Source organism: Pseudophryne corroboree, chromosome 10, assembly GCF_028390025.1.
Source record: "Pseudophryne corroboree isolate aPseCor3 chromosome 10, aPseCor3.hap2, whole genome shotgun sequence".
Lineage (NCBI taxonomy): Eukaryota > Metazoa > Chordata > Amphibia > Anura > Myobatrachidae > Pseudophryne > Pseudophryne corroboree.
The window spans coordinates 349,699,166-349,720,516 of NC_086453.1; the positions used below are offsets into that span (position 1 = coordinate 349,699,166).

Below are 21,351 nucleotides of genomic sequence, written 5' to 3' on the forward strand. Positions count from 1 at the left end.
GTAAGCTGCACTACGGGAAGCAAAAATTAGGCCTAAGACCGTTTGTTCTGAAAAGAGAATTTCTTTACTCAGCAGAGTACTGAGCACGGCTGTAATTACTGTACAGAAAATATAGGTTATGTCTTTCTGTTCCCATAACTGCAGAAAACCACATGAGACAAAACCGCAGCCTTCATCTCACAGTAATTGGGAACTAATTCTTTGGATAAATCAGGTGGAACGGATTGTAGTTTAGACATATGTTAAGAAAATGAACTTCTAAATATTTGACCAAAACTGAATGGTAAAAAAAGAACTTCTAAAATATTTGACCATTACTGAATGGTAATGTAAATGCATTGTTCTTCCCAGCTGCATACTATACCAAAACCCCTAAAAACCCGTCGCGGGGAGGGGAAGTCCTATTATGTATTAATTCTGCTTGCACAATGTATGTGCCACTTGAAACAATTGGATATTGGGGGTAATTCCAAGTTGATGGCAGCAGGAACTTTGTTAGCAGTTGGACAAAACCATGTGCACTGCAGGGGGGGCATATATAACATGTGCAGAGAGAGATAGATTTGGGTGTGGTGTGTTCAGTCTGCAATCTAACTTGCAGTGTAAAAATAAAGCAGGAAAAAAAGGCATTTGTTTCCCCCAGCACCCTGAATGATAACAGTAACCAGATATAAATTCCACATAATAACAGAATTCAGAGATCTCCGTTACACATATTTGCGCAAATGTGTGAATAAGCCCCAAAGCCGCATCAAGGCGTCTCTGTATATTTGGGGTCCCTAGCGCTATATCTAGGTGCAGGGTGTGGCACCCCAAAACACCAGCATAAGCCAGAAAGCCCAGCGTAGCATACCAGTGAAAAAACTATAGTGTTAATAAATTAGTATTTAGGAAGCCGAAGCTATAGAGAAAGTGATACAAAAATAGAGAAATAGTGTTAAAAAATTAATAAGTGAAAAGTGTTATTAGAATGTAAAGGTATGCCACACTAAGGCCATCCAGCTCAGCCAGTCCAGAGGCACCACACCTCACACCTCCATTACCCCAATCTGGGTCTAAGATTAACCAGCAAGGAGCCACATGATAATGGCTCCTTACTACACTATAGTTTTTTCACTGGTATGCTACGCTGGGCTTTCTGGCTTATGCTGGTGTTTTGGGGTGCCACACCCTGCACCTAGATATAGCGCTAGGGACCCCAAATATACAGAGACGCCTTGATGCGGCTTTGGGGCTTATTCACACATTTGCGCAAATATGTGTAACGAAGATCTCTGCATTCTATTATTATGTGGAATTTATATCTGGTTACTGTTATCATTCAGGGTGCTGGGGGAAACAAATGCCTTTTTTTCTTGCTTAGAAATACCCCTCCCTTTCGAGCACCTGAATGATATCACTAAGCTAATTGAGCATCTACCAATATATATGTAAAAATAAAGCAGCCAGTATTTACCCTGCACAGAAACAAAATAACCCACCCAAATCTAACTCTCTCTGCACATGTTACATCTGCCCCACCTGCAGTGCACATGGTTTTGCCCAATTGCTGACAAACTTGCTGCTGCGATTAACTCAGAATTACCCCCATTGTCACCAATCATAGATTAATTTAATTTGCTTTAAAGGGAGAAATATAATGAACCCTTTAATATGTTCTGGGCACTAACCAAGTAATTTTGAACGTGCGTTGATGTAAAGACGAGGAGCGTACAGTATGGCGGTGGAGAGGATCTGATCACCAAACAGGGAAATCATCCAGTAACAAAATTCCCCCAATGCTGAATTGCATTATCAGGACACTGAAGTTTCCCGTTACCCTTAGGGCAATTTTCCAATTCCTGGTAAATCGTAGTAAAATATGACATTAATACTGTGTCGCTGAATTGTATACAAGAAAGAGACAGTTCCTCCAGAGGGTTTGATGGATGGACCAATAAAAATAGGTATTGCAGAGATTTGCAGAGATTGTGATTTGAAATGTGAATATTATGAAGTCTGGCAATAACACAAGACAGTAAATTACACCCATCGAAGCTGTATACAAGGTTTTATACACACTTTCCATTCACCACTTCAATGTGTTTCACATTCAGCTGTATTGTAGTAAAACTAAGCGGCCGTCTCATACGTTTCTTCAGCATTGTCCGTGTATGAAAAGATTTCTTAACACATTAGCTCAAGGTCTTGAAGAAAGACGTAATAACGCTTTCTAGATCTTGGAAAAAGTTACCTCCAGTAGCCGGAATAAAAAAAAGGCCGATCCCAAGGTCCTGAACTAACTAATCAGTAAGAAATATCAGTTCTAGGAGCCACTTTGTCATAACCGCTGGCGCTGTATGCGGCCAGGCCGTCCTGCAGAGTTCAGGCACCGGTCTAGAGGCTCCCAATCCATTGCACTATACACGTCCGTTCCCCCTCCAAATAAATAAATAAAAATGCAGTGCATCGCTGATCACTGCCCCAGACATATTCAAATAGGGGAGCTGCCCCAAAATAGTATTATTCCTGTTGTACCATACATAGAGCATGCGGAAGCGAGAACCACCATGCAGGTATAATCCTACAGCCATTACCCTGGAGCAATGCAGAGCCTACAGCTGCAGCCTGGGTGTCTGTAGGGGTGTGGTTCGTTTTATCGACAGTGTCTAGGTCGACAATGTTTAGGTCGACCACTATAGGTCGACAGTCACTAGGTCGACATGGATGGAAGGTCGACAGGGTTTCTAGGTCGACATGTGCTAGGTCGACAGGTCTAAAGGTCGACATGAGGAAAAAAATTTTTTTGGGTGTCGTTTTCTTCGTAGAGTGACCGGGATCCCAAATTAGTGCACCGCGTCCCCTCGCATGGCTCGCTTCGCTCGCCATGCTTCGGGCATTGTGCCTTCGCTTCGCTCGGCACACTTTACCGTTCCAATCGTAGTCCACGTGGATCGTTAAGTATGAAAAAAAAAATGTGAAAAACTCATGTCGACCTTTACACCTGTCGACCTAGCACATGTCGACCTAGAAACCCTGTCGACCTTCCATCCATGTCGACCTAGTGACTGTCGACCTATAGTGGTCGACCTAAACATTGTCGACCTAGACACTGTCGATCTTCAGACCGGATCCCGTCTGTAGTATGATAGTGAGGAGGGTAAATTAAGCACCGTATGTGTAGCCAGGGCACAGAGTATCCAGCCACGAGCAGAAACAGAGGAAGCAGATACAGCTGCAGCAATAAGCCATTGGGGGTGTACCGGGTAGGGGGCTGAAAATGAAAAGGGTACCTGGAGCCGGTCTGATGTCAGCTGTTCCATTGGAAAAATCAGGGTATCTTCTATGGCAGATCTCAACGAAGCCTCGCCCTAAAGGATACGAAAACAGCTAGTGTTACTTGTGCTGCTATTTTACACAAAGGTTGATATAAATACTGTATAATACCATATGTAGATATACAATGCTTTCTCGTAGAGTTATTCCTTATAAAAGATGTGGGTGTAGAGCAAGTGTCCCTCTGACCTGTGCATGGCGCATAGCGTTACGGCCTGGATATACAGTCCATGCTGCTTCCTGACCCCTGTGACCCTGTGTAATGATGTAATGCTCAGCCTGGGACCCAATGCTATCTCATCTAGGACAATGCAGCTTTTTCCATTGGGTTATCAAGAGATGGCTGTAAGCGAGAGAGGAGTTCGGGGGGTATTTAGCAAAGATTGGAGAGAGATAAAGTACTAGCTAACCAGCTACATGTTACAGGCTGTGTTTGAAAAATTACAGTTAGGAACGGATTGGTTGGTACTTTATCTCTCTGGCAATTTTATCTCTCTCTAAGCTTTGACTAATAACCCCCCCCCCCCCCCCCCCCCTAAGTCATTTAATAAAAAGAGAATTTCCTGCAGGAGATAGAAGATAATTCCTGGAGGGCTGCTCTGCAGCTGTGCGTTATACACCTGCAGTGCAGCCCTTCTGGATTTAGTGAGCTTTCACCTACAGGAAATGCACTGCCTGTAATGCCCAGTCCTGTGTGTGTGCACGGCGCACAGGAGTTGCGGGCTGCACCGTATGCATGCTGTGTGATGCATGCTGGGTTATGCAGGAGATTGCAATGTGAGTTGTGTTCCCTCTCGTCCTGCAGAGTCTGTCCCAGTCACGGTGATTATCGGCGTTGCGGTCGGAGCTGGAGTCGCCTTCCTGGTTCTCATGGCAACGATTGTAGCATTTTGCTGCGCTCGCAACCAGAGAAGTAAGTAACATCCGTGTCGCTATCCAGTGTAATTAAGATGGGGCAGCTGTGAAATGACTACAGCGAGTGTAAAAGTCATGGGCATGAATGTATTACATTATTAATTGCTAATTAACCTTAAAATAAAACTACAATGTACGTGTAGCAAGCCATGTTCGCTAATAACATCATTATCACACTAGGATGCCGGGAAACGGTATTGATGCAGGACTAGGGAAGCCCATTCTTGTTTTCCCTTTTGCATAAAAACATCCAGTAATTGGTTTTCCACCGTCAGGCAGCTTGTACGTGCCCTCCTGCAACCTTCACTAAGGACAGAGTTTTGTCTTTCTGTATTACTTGTGAGATATGTATACAAGAAAGGCAGATAGGTTTCTTTTGATGTTCTTGGATATGGCACAAAACCGCTCTGTGGGTGGAGCTGAGCTATGTCGTATGTAAGGGCAATGGACAAAGGGCTATGTAGGAAGGGATAAGGAGGTTACAGGTGCCCTGCTCCCGACTCTAGACGGATTAATGTGATAAATAGAAGTTGCACTGCCGCTTTAATACTGCACAAGTACAGGCTCCCTAAAGTAGGACACTGATTGTAGGGCAATAGGTACATGAGGCCAAATGTTACAGTCTGTGGGTTGGGGAGTTTACAGACAGTCCAGCAAGTAAGTTGCAAGTTTTAAAGTGTCAATTTGTTTTTAAAGCTAAACAAACTTGTAATTACTTGGTGCTTTTAATATCTCAACTTAATTCAGCATGGATCGTAAAAGCAAAATATTTCTCTATTGGACAAAACCATGTTGCGCAGCAGGGGTGGCAGATGTAACATGTGCAGAGAGAGTTAGATTTGGGTGGGGTGTGTTCAAACTGAAATCTAAATAGCAGTATAAAAATAAAGCAGCCAGTATTTACCCTGCACAGAAAAAATATAACCCACCCAAATCTAACTCTCTCTGCACATGTTACATCTGCCCCTCCCCCCTGCAGTGCACATGGGGGGTCATTCTGACCTGCTTGCACGCTGCAGTTTTTCACAGCGCAGCGATCAGGTCACTACTGCGCATGCTTATGCACCGCAATGCGCAGGCGCGTCGTACGGGTACAAAGCGTATCGTTGCTGGGCGATGGATTTAACGAAGAATCCATTCGCACAGCCGATCGCAAGGAGATTGACAGGAAGAGGGCGTTTGTGGGTGTCAGCTGACCGTTTTCTGGGAGTGTTTGGAAAAACGCAGGCGTGTCCAAGCGTTTGCAGGGCGGGTGTCTGACGTCAATTCCGGGACCTGACAGGCTGAAGTGATCGCAGCGTCTGAGTAAGTTCTGAGTTACTCAGAAACTGCACAAACTATTTTTGTACCGCTCGGCCGCTCATGCGATCGCACACTTGCACAGCAAATATACACTCCCCAGTGGGCGGCGACTATGCGTTTGCACGGCTGCAAAAAGTAGCTAGCGAGCGATCAACTCGGAATGACCCCCGTGGTTTTGTCCATTAGAGACAGATTTTGCTTTTGCTGAATTAGGCCATTAATTTCTGAAATATCAGCAAGCTTTGCAATCTACAGGCTTTCTGGTTATATGTACACTATTATTTGCAAGATACGTACAAGGTAGATAGGCAACAACTTCAATACATATTTGAGCTATATATTTTTTAGTGCTGAAAATACGCAGTATATAAATGTTTGCATTTGCTGTCCGATTTATTAGTTACGTCTTCTATCTGATTAATGCAAATATCGAGCTGTTCCATCACGTGGCAGTAACTGTGTACATAAAACATGCAGACATGATCAAGAGGTTCAGTTTTTGTTCCAACGAAACACCAAAATAAAGCAGCATGGGGAGAATATACAAACTCCACACAGTTACAGTAAGGCAGTGTTGGGACTCAGACCCAGAACCTCAGTGCTATGAGGTAGCAATGCTAACCATTACAGCATCTGTGCCGCTGTTGATCCCAGACAGTGTGGGGGTCATTTGATGGTGGGTGCTTTGATCCGATGTTGTGTCTCAGGATTGCGGTCGGATCACTACTGCAGCAGGAGGCGTCTACTCATAATTGATGCCTCCTGCTGCACCACCGTACTGCGCAATCACTGCTGCTTCCAGGGAAGCGACAGCTTTCGCACCTCTGACCGCACCTGAATGACCCCTGTGATTGGAGAATCTTAGGGACTGCTGATCTGGTATTTTCATCACCAACAGTCAGTGATGTGTACACTGACAACCAGGCGGTTCTGTGGGTGGAAAATGCCTTTTTAGGGACAGAGATCAGAGGAGAATGATGAAACAGGTTAGAGCTGACAGGAAGGGGACAGTAACTCGGATAACCCTGTGCTACGCCAGTGGCCTGCAGAAGAGCACGTGGAACCTTGCAGCGGATAGGCCAGAGCGGCAGGAGAGCGCACAACTCCCACTCCTGTCCTCTAAGAACAGGAAACCGAGGCCTCAGTGGGCCTAGGCTCACCAACCCTGGGCAGCTGAGAAATGGGAACATGTCACATGATCTGAAGAATATTGGCTTCTGCTGTGACGTGCATGAGGTAGGGTCAGAAGTTGTAGTAAACAAGATTAATCCATGGACCCATCCTGCCTAGTGTCACTAGTTTTTAGCACACGTTAGGGTCATTAATACTTAATAAGCATTGTTTAAATACTGCAGCCTAAGCCTTGGTGGTCATTTCAAGTTGATCGCTAGCTGCATTCGTTCGCTGTGCAGCGATGAGGCAAAAAAACGGCACTTCGGCGCATGCATATGTGGCGCAATGCGCACGCGCGACGTACTATTACAACGAACTATGTAGTTTCACACAGGGTCTAGCGAAGCTTTTCAGTCGCACTGCTGGCCGCAGAGTGATTGACAGGAAGAGGACGTTTCTGGGTGTCAACTGACCGTTTTCAGGGAGTGTTCAAAAAAACGCAGGCGTGCCAGGAAAAATGCAGGCGTGGCTGGGCGAACGCAGGGCGTGTTCGTGACGTCAAAACAGGAACTGAACATTCTGAAGTGATCGCAAGCGCTGAGTAGGTTTTGAGCTACTCTAAAACTGCACAAAAAAACTTTGCCGCCGCTCTGCGATCCTTTTGTTCGCACTTCTGCTAAGCTAAAATACACTCCCAGTGGGAGGCGGCATAGCGTTTGCACGGCTGCTAAAAACTGCTAGCGAGCGAACAACTCGGAATGACGCCCCCCATGTGCATCCCTATGTGGACAGTCTTCTAAGCTAATGCCCACGTCGCCTCTTGCTGGGTCCGTGAACACACTATAACACGGAGGCCAGTATAGTACTTACAGCAACAATTGTGGTCCTAGTGTGAGTCTTAATGGCTACGATGTAAGGGAAGTACCTCAAGGCAAGTACATAGAAGTACCCCCGCGGCTCCGTGGCCTAATGATTCGGGTCATACTTGCAGTGGCTCACATAGAGAATTCATTTTTATCGCTTATCCAGTCAACGTAATGAGCAGTGGGTACAGTGCAATGTCTGATCTCGAGCCTGTGCACCCAGCACATGTAGGCAGCATAAATAACTATGACCACAGCCCACCTGTAGGACCCATGGCTGCACAATTCACTCCGTCAGATCATATCGTAGCTGCCTGCAGCTTCCCCCCTGCGTGTAAGGGACGGGCGATCATTAAGGTTGGCAGAGATCCGGCTGTTTATAGCTTACCATTATTATTGTTATTAATAAAATTATTATTATTTGTAATTGAGTTCTGTGTGTATTAATCAGATCTAAAAGGCGTGGTATCTGCCAAGAACGACATCCGTGTGGAGATTGTACATAAGGAGCCGACGACTGGGAGAGAGACGGAGGAACATTCAAGCATCAAACAGCTAATGGTGAGATGTCAGATGGTGTAATGACAGTATGACTGTATCCGTCATCCTACATGTAACGGATGGATGCGGCGGTGACAGGCCGCCTCACCCCTGCAGCACACGCAGGACGGTTCCGCGCATTTCCTGAGTATGTTCATGTGCGTTACATACTGGTGTGCATATACATATACTGTACATGTATATATGGGAGAGTAAGGTAGCCATATACACCACCAGTCAAAAGTATCAGAACACCCTCATTTTTACAGATTTTATTGAACTTTACAATTTAGTGACTCGGTATTCTCTGAAATGAAAGCACAAAACAAAAACCGTCGGAGATAAACAAAAGGAAAGCAAGTGATCATTGTGTTCAACAAAATGTAATGTAACTCAACTGTAGCCGCCTTATGGGGTATTCAATTAAGTGCTGTTTTTTCAACTGGTCAAAAAAACTGCACTAATTCGGACACAGGGTATTCAATTGCGGCCATTTTTTAATCCATTTTCGCCTATGCTGTTTCACTTTTTTTTTTTTTTGTCGAATCAGTATGGGCGAAAATGACGCCGAAAACAGGCGAAAATGCCCGCAAATTCGCCATAACACGTGTAACAGCGGCAAATTTGCTGATACACTTGGTTTTCGCCAGTGCCGGATTTTTCGCCTGGTCAAAAAAACGTCACAGGCATTGAATAGGTCGAATGTAAATTCGACCTAAAACGGTTGAGAAGTGACGTTTTTTTCGACTGGTCGAAAAAACGGCACTTAATTGAATACCCCCCTTAGCTGTAACTCTGACCTCACTGGTGCATGCTTCCTGCAATGGAGGAATACTGTTAGGGAAGGTCATCCAACCACTGCTGCAGAAGTTCCAACAAATGTGTTGCTTTGCCGTTCTTTTCCTGGACGGTCTGGCATAGCCTGGGGTATGTTTTTGGTCATTATCTTGCTCAAGGATGACCAGGTAGGTGTAGACCAGAGGGTGTTGGATGGTGCTGCAGAAGGCTGTGGTAGGCCTTCTGTTTTAGGGTACCAGTCACACTTTCTCCTGAATGCCTGACAGTTGGTGTCACACACTGAGGAATCGTCCTTTCACCTACTCCACTGTGTACAAAACCCTGCGTGATGAACCAAAGATTTCACATTTTCATTAATTAGTCCTGAAGACCTCCTTCCAGTCTTCAGTACCCCCTGGTGGTGCTTCATGGACTTTCTTCTTATTTTGCCACATGAGCAATTGCTTTCTTCCACTCACTCTACCTGTCAGACTTACAGCTCAAGCTCTTCACAGCTAACACAGAGACTTATTAACTTATAAGCTGTGCTTGAAGTTGTTGTCCTGCGAGCTTACCTTTCACACAAGCTGTTGTCCTGCAGGCTTGCCTATCACACAAGCTGTTGCACTGCGAGCTTGCCTATCACACAAGCTGTTGTCCTGCGAGCTTGCCTATCACACAAGCTGTTGTCCTGCGAGCTTGCCTATCACACAAGCTGTTGTCCTGCAGGCTTGCCTTTCACACAAGCTGTTGTCCTGCAGGCTTGCCTATCCCACATGCTGTTGTCACGCGAGCTTGCCTATCACACAAGCTGTTGCCCCTGTGAGCTTGCCTATCACACAAGCTGTTGCCCTGCAAGTTGCCTATCACACAAGCTGTTGCCCTGCAAGTTGCCTATCACACAAGCTGTTGCCCTGCAAGTTGCCTATCACACAAGCTGTTGCCCTGCAAGCTTGCCTTTCACACAAGCTGTTGTCCATCGAGCTTGCCTTTCACACAAGCTGTTGTCCTGCAGGCTTGCCTTTCACACAAGCTGTTGTCCTGCAGGCTTGCCTAACCCACATGCTGTTGTCATGCAAGCTTGCCTTTCACACAAGCTGTTGTCCTACAGGCTTGCCTTTCACACAAGCTGTTATCCTGCAGGCTTGCCTATCCCAAATGCTATTGTCATGCGAGCTTGCCTTTCACACAAGCTGTTGTCCTAGAGGCTTGCCTATCACACAAGCTGTTGCCCTGCGAGCTTGCCTATCACACAAGCTGTTGCCCTGCGAGCTTGCTTATCACACAGGCTGTTGCCCTGCGAGCTTGCCTATCACACAAGCTGTTGCCCTGCGAGCTTGCCTATCACACAAGCTGTTGCCCTGCGAGCTTGCCTATCACACAAGCTGTTGCCCTGCGAGCTTGCCTATCACACAAGCTGTTGCCCTGCGAGCTTGCCTATCATACAAGCTGTTGCCCTGCGAGCTTGCCTATCACAGAAGCTGTTGCCCTGCGAGCTTGCCTATCACACAAGCTGTTGCCCTGCGAGCTTGCCTATCACACAAGCTGTTGCCCTGCGAGCTTGCCTATCATACAAGCTGTTGCCCTGCGAGCTTGCCTATCACAGAAGCTGTTGCCCTGCGAGCTTGCCTATCACACAAGCTGTTAACCTGCGAGCTTGCCTATCACACAAGCTGTTGACTCTCAGAAACTTGTCTGCTGATTTTGTTATGGCTCTGGGACACCCTTGACGTGCACCTTAAGGATCTGTCGGTCTTCCTTTAATTGCCCTTTTCTTGCCATTGTGACAGCAATCGTGTTCATTCTGGCACGCTGCGCCTATCATCATACGTGCAATTCCTCATGCTTCTAGCACACTCTGGTCTGTCTCTCAGTGCTGAGATACAGACAAGTGTGTCCTAGAAGCACCAGAGCAGAGAGCGACATCCTCAGGCAGGAAAGAGGAACTGCACGGGTTGTGACAGGTGCAGGGTGCTAGAATGAACACTACAGCAACATACTACTCCATGCAGTGCAATATTGCCCAAATAATGCCTCAAGGGGTGTAGTAACAGTCTATTCCAACCCTGCGTTAATTGAGACGGGGGCTTCGGCTCGGCAGAAGTGGGGTCACCTGTAGTAATTGTTTGCATCAACTTTCATAGCTTAATTTACTTCCATTGCTGCAGAACAGCTGTAAAATCTTCTTTCCTTTCTGATAGCGATACATATATCAGATACATTAGAGCAGGAGTATGCAATAAGCCCCTCCAGCTGCTGTGGAACTACACATCCCAGCATGTCCTGTCAGTGTTGCTATTAGAGTATGCTAAAACTGTGGCATGCTGGGATATGTAGCTCCCCAGCAGCTGGAGGCAGCATATTGAATATTCCTGCCCTTAAGCCTTGTAAGTAAATGGAATGTGATGGGGAGTTGAGGCCTTATTTTATATGTACTTTGCTTTGTATTTGGAGGCTAATGCTGGTGGCTGCTGGGGCTGGCATTTCCAGTGACACCCATAGCCATGGTATTAGAGAGGTCAGTGCATTACAGTGACACCCATAGCCATGGTATTAGAGAGGTCAGTGCATTACAGTGACACCCATAGCCATGGTATTAGAGAGGTCAGTGCATTACAGTGACAGCCATAGCCATGGTATTAGAGAGGTCAGTGCATTACAGTGACACCCACAGCCATGGTATTAGAGAGGTCAGTGCATTCCAGTGACACCCATAGCCATGGTATTAGAGAGGTCAGTGCATTACAGTGACACCCATAGCCATGGTATTAGAGAGGTCAGTGCATTTCCAGTGACACCCATAGCCATGGTATTAGAGAGGTCAGTGCATTACAGTGACACCCATAGCCATGGTATTAGAGAGGTCAGTGCATTTCCAGTGACACCCATAGCCATGGTATTAGAGAGGTCAGTGCATTACAGTGACACCCATAGCCATGGTATTAGAGAGGTCAGTGCATTTCCAGTGACACCCATAGCCATGATATTAGAGAGGTCAGTGCATTTCCAGTGACAGCCATAGCCATGGTATTAGAGAGGTCAGTGCATTTCCAGTGACACCCATAGCCATGGTATTAGAGAGGTCAGTGCATTTCCAGTGACACCCATAGCCATGGTATTAGAGAGGTCAGTGCATTACAGTAACACCCATAGCCATGGTATTAGAGAGGTCAGTGCATTACAGTAACACCCATAGCCATGGTATTAGAGAGGTCAGTGCATTACAGTAACACCCATAGCCATGGTATTAGAGAGGTCAGTGCATTACAGTGACAGCCATAGCCATGGTATTAGAGAGGTCAGTGCATTTCCAGTGACACCCATAGCCATGGTATTAGAGAGGTCAGTGCATTACAGTAACACCCATAGCCATGGTATTAGAGAGGTCAGTGCATTACAGTGACACCCATAGCCATGGTATTAGAGAGGTCAGTGCATTACAGTGACACCCATAGCCATGGTATTAGAGAGGTCAGTGCATTACAGTGACACCCATAGCCATGGTATTAGAGAGGTCAGTGCATTTCCAGTGACAGCCATAGCCATGGTATTAGAGAGGTCAGTGCATTACAGTGACACCCATAGCCATGGTATTAGAGAGGTCAGTGCATTACAGTAACAGCCATAGCCATGGTATTAGAGAGGTCAGTGCATTACAGTAACAGCCATAGCCATGGTATTAGAGAGGTCAGTGCATTACAGTAACACCCATAGCCATGGTATTAGAGAGGTCAGTGCATTACAGTGACACCCATAGCCATGGTATTAGAGAGGTCAGTGCATTACAGTAACAGCCATAGCCATGGTATTAGAGAGGTCAGTGCATTACAGTAACACCCATAGCCATGGTATTAGAGAGGTCAATGCATTACAGTGACACCCATAGCCATGGTATTAGAGAGGTCAGTGCATTACAGTGACACCCATAGCCATGGTATTAGAGAGGTCAGTGCATTATAGTGACACCCATAGCCATGGTATTAGAGAGGTCAGTGCATTACAGTGACACCCATAGCCATGGTATTAGAGAGGTCAGTGCATTCCAGTGACAGCCATAGCCATGGTATTAGAGAGGTCAGTGCATTTCCAGTGACACCCATAGCCATGGTATTAGAGAGGTCAGTGCATTTCCAGTGACACCCATAGCCATGGTATTAGAGAGGTCAGTGCATTACAGTAACAGCCATAGCCATGGTATTAGAGAGGTCAGTGCATTTCCAGTGACACCCATAGCCATGGTATTAGAGAGGTCAGTGCATTTCCAGTGACACCCATAGCCATGGTATTAGAGAGGTCAGTGCATTTCCAGTGACACCCATAGCCATGGTATTAGAGAGGTCAGTGCATTACAGTGACACCCATAGCCATGGTATTAGAGAGGTCAGTGCATTACAGTAACACCCAGAGCCATGGTATTAGAGAGGTCAGTGCATTACAGTGACACCCATAGCCATGGTATTAGAGAGGTCAGTGCATTTCCAGTGACACCCATAGCCATGGTATTAGAAAGGTCAGTGCATTACAGTGACACCCATAGCCATGGTATTAGAGAGGTCAGTGCATTACAGTGACAGCCATAGCCATGGTATTAGAGAGGTCAGTGCATTACAGTGACAGCCATAGCCATGGTATTAGAGAGGTCAGTGCATTACAGTGACACCCATAGCCATGGTATTAGAGAGGTCAGTGCATTACAGTGACACCCATAGCCATGGTATTAGAGAGGTCAATGCATTACAGTGACACCCATAGCCATGGTATTAGAGAGGTCAGTGCATTACAGTGACACCCATAGCCATGGTATTAGAGAGGTCAGTGCATTACAGTGACACCCATAGCCATGGTATTAGAGAGGTCAGTGCATTACAGTAACACCCAGAGCCATGGTATTAGAGAGGTCAGTGCATTCCAGTGACACCCATAGCCATGGTATTAGAGAGGTCAGTGCATTTCCAGTGACACCCATAGCCATGGTATTAGAGAGGTCAGTGCATTACAGTGACAGCCATAGCCATGGTATTAGAGAGGTCAATGCATTACAGTGACACCCATAGCCATGGTATTAGAGAGGTCAGTGCATTTCCAGTGACACCCATAGCCATGGTATTAGAGAGGTCAGTGCATTACAGTGACACCCATAGCCATGGTATTAGAGAGGTCAGTGCATTACAGTGACACCCATAGCCATGGTATTAGAGAGGTCAGTGCATTACAGTAACACCCATAGCCATGGTATTAGAGAGGTCAGTGCATTACAGTAACACCCATAGCCATGGTATTAGAGAGGTCAGTGCATTACAGTGACACCCATAGCCATGGTATTAGAGAGGTCAGTGCATTACAGTGACACCCATAGCCATGGTATTAGAGAGGTCAGTGCATTACAGTGACACCCATAGCCATGGTATTAGAGAGGTCAGTGCATTACAGTGACACCCATAGCCATGGTATTAGAGAGGTCAGTGCATTACAGTAACACCCATAGCCATGGTATTAGAGAGGTCAGTGCATTACAGTAACACCCATAGCCATGGTATTAGAGAGGTCAGTGCATTACAGTAACACCCATAGCCATGGTATTAGAGAGGTCAGTGCATTACAGTAACACCCATAGCCATGGTATTAGAGAGGTCAGTGCATTACAGTGACACCCATAGCCATGGTATTAGAGAGGTCAGTGCATTACAGTGACACCCATAGCCATGGTATTAGAGAGGTCAGTGCATTACAGTGACAGCAGCTGGCCGTGCAGTGGTTACATTACAGAGCACGCAACAAGATCACAGCAGCAAAGCAGTGGAAGGATGAGATCTGTGCACATTAGGCTGAGGCAGCATTATAGCCAGCGTGGCCTGTCCTAATGCCGTAAGCTGCAGCGCTACATCTGTGTTGTATAGCACGCAACGTATTTTCTGCGTACACAAAATCCAGTTAAGTAAAAGAGAATGTCAGCTGTTGGGAAAGTGGGGATAATGACAATGATTACTCAGTGACCCCGTCACCAGCCGCGCTGCCCACAGAACCCCCATCAGCCGCGCTGCACACAGAACCCCCGACACCAGCCGCGCTGCCCACAGAACCCCCCCCCCCCCCGACACCAGCCGTGCTGCCCACAGAACCCCCGACACCAACCGTGCTGCCCACAGAACCCCCGACACCAGCCGCGCTGCCCACAGAACCCCCCCCGACACCAACCACGCTGCACACAGAACCTCCGACACCAGCCGCGCTGCACACAGAACCTCTGACACCAGCCGTGCTGCACTTAGAACCCCCCCCCCCCCTGACACCAGCTGCGCTGGACTCAGAACCCCCCCCCCCCGACACCAGCCGCTCTGCACTCAGAACACCCCCCCCCGACACCATCCGTGCTGCACACAGAACCCCCCGACACCAACCGCGTTGCACACAGAAACTCCGACATCAGCCGCGCTGCACACAGAACCTCCGACACCAGCCGCGCTGCACACAGAACCCCCCCCGACACCAGCCACACTGCACACAGAACCCCCCCGACACCAGCCGCGCTGCACACAGAACCCCCCCTGACACCAGCCGCGCTGCACACAATCCCCCCCGACACCAGCCGCGCTGCACACAGAACCCCCCCGACACCAGCCGCGCTGCACACAGAACCCCCCCGACACCAGCCGCGCTGCACTCAGAAACCCCCCGCCTGACACCAGCTGCGCTGCACGCAGACCCCCCCCCCTCCCGACACCAGCCGCGCTGCACTCAGAACCTCCGACACCATCCGTGCTGCACACAGAACCTCCGACACCATCCGTGCTGCACACAGAACCTCCGACACCATCCGTGCTGCACACAGAACCCCCCAACACCAGCCACGCTGCACACAAACCCCCCCAACACCAGCCGCGCTGCACACGGAACCCCCGACACCAGCCGAGCTGCCCACAGAACCCCCCCCCGACACCAGCCGCGCTGCACACAGAACCTCCGACACCAGCCGCGCTGTACACAGAACCCCCCTCGACACCAGCCGCGCTGCACACAGAACCTCCGACACCAGCCGCGCTGCCCACAGAACCCCCCCCGACACCAGCCGCGCTGCACACAGAACCCCCCCCCCCGACACCAGCCGCGCTGCACACAGAACCTCCGACACCATCCGTGCTGTACACAGAACCCCCCCGACACCAGCCGCGCTGCACACAGAACCCCCCCGACACTAACCGCGCTGCACACAGAACCTCCGACACCAGCCGCGCTGCACACAGAACCTCCGACACCAGCCGTGCTGCACACAGAACCCCCCAACACCAGCTGCGCTGCACACAAACCCCCCCAACACCAGCCGCGCTGCACACGGAACCCCCGACACCAGCCGCGCTGCCCACAGAACCCCCCCCGACACCAGCCGCGCTGCACACAGAACCTCCGACACCAGCCGCGCTGCACACAGAACCCCCCACGACACCAGCCGCGCTGCACAAAGAACCTCCGACACCAGCCGCGCTGCACACAGAACCCCCCCCGACACCAGCCGCGCTGCACACAGAACCCCCCCCGACACCAGCCGCGCTGCACTCAGAAACCCCCCCCTGACACCAGCTGCGCTGCACTCAGAGCCCCCCCCCCCCCCCGACACCAGCCGCGCTGCACTCAGAACCCCCCCCCCCCGACACCAGCCGCGCTGCACACAGAACTCCCCCCCGACACCATCCGTGCTGCACACAGAAACCGCCGACACCAGCCGCGCTGCACACAGAACCCCCCCGACACCAACCGCGCTGCACACAGAACCTCTGACACCAGCCGCGCTGCACACAGAACCTCCGACACCAGCCGCGCTGCACACAGAACCCCCCCCCCCCCGACACCAGCCGCACTGCACACAGAACCCCCCCGACACCAGCCGTGCTGCACTCAGAACCCCCCCCCCCCCCGACACCAGCCGCGCTGCACACAATCCCCCCCGAAACCAGCCGCGCTGCACACAGAACCCTCCCCCCCCCCCCGACACCAGCCGCGCTGCACACAGAACCCCCCCGACACCAGCCGCGCTGCACTCAGAACCCCCCCCCCCCGACACCAGCTGCGCTGCACTCAGAACCCCCCCCCCCCGACACCAGCCGCGCTGCACTCAGAACCTCCCCCCCCGTCACCAGCCGCGCTGCACACAGAAACCACACCCCCCCCCCCCCGACACCAGCCGCGCTGCACACAGAACGCCCCCCCAACACCAGCCGCGCTGCACTCAGAACACCCCCCCCCCGACACCAGCCGCGCTGCACACAGAACCCCCGACACCAGCCGCGCTGCACACAGAACCCCCCGACACCAGCCGCGCTGCACACAGAACCCCCGACACCAGCCGCGCTGCACACAGAACCCCCCCGACACCAGCCGCGCTGCACACAGAACCCCCCCGACACCAACCGCGCTGCACACAGAACCTCCGACACCAGCCGCGCTGCACACAGAACCCCCCCCCCCCGACACCAGCCGCACTGCACACAGAACCCCCCCCGACACCAGCCGTGCTGCACACAGAACCCCCCCCCCCCCCCGACACCAGCCGCGCTGCACACAATCCCCCCCGACACCAGCCGCGCTGCACATAGAACCCTCCCCCCCCCCGACACCAGCCGCGCTGCACACAGAACCCCCCCCCCCCGACACCAGCCGCGCTACACTCAGAAACACCCCCCCCCCCCGACACCAGCCGCGCTGCACACAGAACGCCCCCCCAACACCAGCCGCGCTGCACTCAGAACCCCCCCCCCCCCGACACCAGCCGCGCTGCACACAGAACCCCCCCGACACCAGCCGCGCTGCACACAGAACCCCCCCGACACCAGCCGCGCTGCACACAGAACCCCTGACACCAGCCGCGCTGCACACAGAACCCCCCGACACCAGCCGCGCTGCACACAGAACCCCCGACACCAGCCGCGCTGCACACAGAACCCCCCGACACCAGCCGCGCTGCACACAGAACCCCCGACACCAGCCGCGCTGCACACAGAACCCCCGACACCAGCCGCGCTGCACACAGAACCCCCCGACACCAGCCGCGCTGCACACAGAACCCCCCCGACACCAGCCGCGCTGCACACAGAACCCCCCCGACACCAACCGCGCTGCACACAGAACCTCCGACACCAGCCGCGCTGCACACAGAACCCCCCCCCCCCCGACACCAGCCGCACTGCACACAGAACCCCCCCCCCCCGACACCAGCCGTGCTGCACACAGAACCCCCCCCGACACCAGCCGCGCTGCACACAATCCCCCCCGACACCAGCCGCGCTGCACATAGAACCCTCCCCCCCCCCGACACCAGCCGCGCTGCACACAGAACCCCCCCCCCCCCCGACACCAGCCGCGCTACACTCAGAAACACCCCCCCCCCCGACACCAGCCGCGCTGCACACAGAACGCCCCCCCAACACCAGCCGCGCTGCACTCAGAACCCCCCCCCCCCCGACACCAGCCGCGCTGCACACAGAACCCCCCCGACACCAGCCGCGCTGCACACAGAACCCCCCCGACACCAGCCGCGCTGCACACAGAACCCCCCGACACCAGCCGCGCTGCACACAGAACCCCCGACACCAGCCGCGCTGCACACAGAACCCCCGACACCAGCCGCGCTGCACACAGAACCCCCCGACACCAGCCGCGCTGCACACAGAACCCCCGACCCCAGCCGCGCTGCCCACAGAACCCCCGACACCAGCCGACACAGACCCCATCACCAGACAAGAAGTGCACAGGCAGAGGCGGGCGCTGGGCGGGAGAGGGTGGGCCAGCGGCGTTTGGCTGCCGTTTAGGAAGCGCAGTCTGGGCAACGCAGGTGTGCCCAGACCATTGAGGGGGACGGGCTGCGGCGGCTGCGTGACGTCACACGTAGCCACTGCGACCCTCACAGCGAGGAGTAGCTCCTGCCAGCACTGAGGAGCTGCGCTGGCCGGGAGTTACTCTGCAAGTACAAAAGCATGGCCGCTGTGCGATGCTTTTGTACTTGTGCGGGGGGTCTGGCCTGACATACGGGGCGGACTAGCTCCGTGCTGGGCGTCCCCCCGCATGTCAGTGTGACTGATCGTAGATGTGCTCTACGGTCTGGTCTGAATTAGGCCCAGTGCTCCATGCTGCGTCAGTCACAGGCCCTCATTCCGAGTCGTTCGCTCGGTAATTTTCTTCGCATCGCAGTGAAATTCCGCTTAGTACGCATGCGCAATATTCGCACTGCGACTGCGCCAAGTAATTTTACAATGAAGATAGTATTTTTACTCACGGCTTTTTCTTCGCTCTGGCGAACGTAATGTGATTGACAGGAAATGGGTGTTACTGGGCGGAAACAGGCCGTTTTATGGGCGTGTGGGAAAAAACGCTACCGTTTCCGGAAAAAACGCAGGAGTGGCCGGAGAAACGGAGGAGTGTCTGGGCGAACGCTGGGTGTGTTTATGACGTCAAACCAGGAACGACAAGCACTGAACTGATCGCAGATGCCGAGTAAGTCTGAAGCTACTCTGAAACTGCTAAGTAGTTTGTAATCGCAATATTGCGAATACATCGGTCGCAATTTTAAGAAGCTAAGATTCACTCCCAGTAGGCGTAGGCTTAGCGTGAGCAACTCTGCTAAATTCGCCTTGCGAGCGATCAACTCGGAATGAGGGCCACAGAGAACGGTTGCTAGTAGTAACTAGGGTGTGGTGAGACCTCCTCCAGTAGCATTAGCAGAAACGCGGATAACAATATACATAAAGACAAATTGTAGACAATTCCCAGCAGGAAAGAATAAAGGAACTTCTCTTGCGCTACAAATAGTGTAGATTTCAGCAGTATTAGTAAATAACCTTCTAGGATTACAACACTAAGGGGGGACATTTACTAAGCAGTGATAAGAGCGGAGAAGTGAGCCAGTGGAGAAGTTGCCCATGGCAACCAATCAGCACTGAAGTAACATCTATAATTTGCATACTATAAAATGATACAGAGCTGCTGATTGGTTGATCGGGCCACTTCTCCACTGGCTCACTTCTCCGCTCTTATCACTGCTTAGTAAATGTCCCCCTAAAGCTACAGTTGGCTTTATCTGTGCAGGACAAGTTAGGCAATGCAAGCAAATACCGTATGCTATTGGTGCAGACTGATTTGTACCTGAGCAATGTTAGTAAATAAGCCTGATTGCATTGCTCTCCATCGCAATCCATATGTGTCCGGTTTTCATGCCTCGCCCAGAGGCCATCCAGGATTTGTAACCATCAATGGAGTGATGGTGATGTTTTACCATTAATGGGAGGCCACCAGTGGTGTATATCTGTAGTCCTGATGGCTAAAACCGGCCGATAACTGTGCCTGTGAAGCCAGCCTAGGCTGGTATACACTCCTCGTGTGGATGTTATGCCCTGTACATCAATACAGCTAAAACTACATAAATAAACTTTAACAAATGTATTACTACAGCTATACGGGTGGTCTTCTGTTTGCCGGCGGTCGGGCTCCCGGCGCTCAGTATACCGGCGCCGGGAGCCCGACAGCCCGCATACCGACACTTATTTTCCCTCGTGGGGGTCCACGACCCCCGGCGAGGGAGAATAAAATAGTGTGGCGCGCGTAGCGCGCCACCGTGCCCGTAGCGTGGCGAGCGCAGCGAGCCCGCAAGGGGCTCATTTGCGCTCGCCAAGCTGTCGGTAAGCCGGCGGTCGGGCTCCCGGCGCCGGGATGCTGGTCGCCGGGAGCCCGACCGCCGGCCAGCCGTAGTGAACCCCAGCTATACAACATTATCTTGTAGAATAACCAATAAACAAGACCACAGAAGAAGTGAATAGAGAATTGTGCTTCTATAGTACATACATATGCGGGCATACTAAATATGGGGTTCAGCCTCCCACTCTTTGGGGGTCATTCCGAGTTGTTCGCTCGCAAGCTGCTTTTAGCAGCTTTGCACACGCTAAGCCGCCGCCTACTGGGAGTGAATCTTAGCATAGTAAAATTGCGAACGAAAGATTCTCAAAATTGCGAAAAGACTTCTCTGTGCAGTTTCTGAGTAACTCGAGACTTACTCTGCCAGTGCGATCATTTCAGTGCTTGTCGTTCCTGGTTTGACGTCACAAACACACCCAGCGTTCGCCAAGACACTCCTCCGTTTCTTCAGCCACTCCCGCGTTTTTTCCAGAAACGGTAGCGTTTTTCCGCACACACCCATAAAACGGCCTGTTTCCGCCCAGAAACACCCACTTCCTGTCAATCACATTACGATCACCAGAACGAAGAAAAAACCTCGTAATGCTGTGAGTAAAATACCTAACTGCATAGCAAATTTACTTGGCGCAGTCGCAGTGCGGACATTGCGCATGCGCACTAAGCGGAAAATCGCTGCGATGCGAAGAAATTTACTGAGCGAACAACTCGGAATGACCCCCTTTGATGGGGTTACTTATTTCACGATTTCTAAGAGCAGATGGTTACATCAGCCAGCAAGCCTCCACGTCTAGTCTCTGCAGAGATTAAGCCGCCACTTATCTGTTTCCTTTACTTAACTGAAGGCAAAACA

At 50.9% G+C, this 21,351-nt stretch overlaps 1 protein-coding gene across 3 annotated transcripts in view; it reads left to right on the top strand.

Annotated features, from left to right (window-relative positions):
• Nucleotides 1–21,351, top strand: part of KIRREL3 (kirre like nephrin family adhesion molecule 3) — a 1,017,151-nt gene that overhangs the window by 947,033 nt on the left and 48,767 nt on the right. For all 3 annotated transcript variants that reach the window (XM_063943670.1, XM_063943671.1, XM_063943672.1), the window contains 2 exons: nucleotides 4,121–4,228; nucleotides 7,960–8,069. In XM_063943670.1, coding sequence (XP_063799740.1) covers nucleotides 4,121–4,228; nucleotides 7,960–8,069 — 218 coding nt within the window. The remainder of the gene's footprint in view (nucleotides 1–4,120; nucleotides 4,229–7,959; nucleotides 8,070–21,351) is intronic.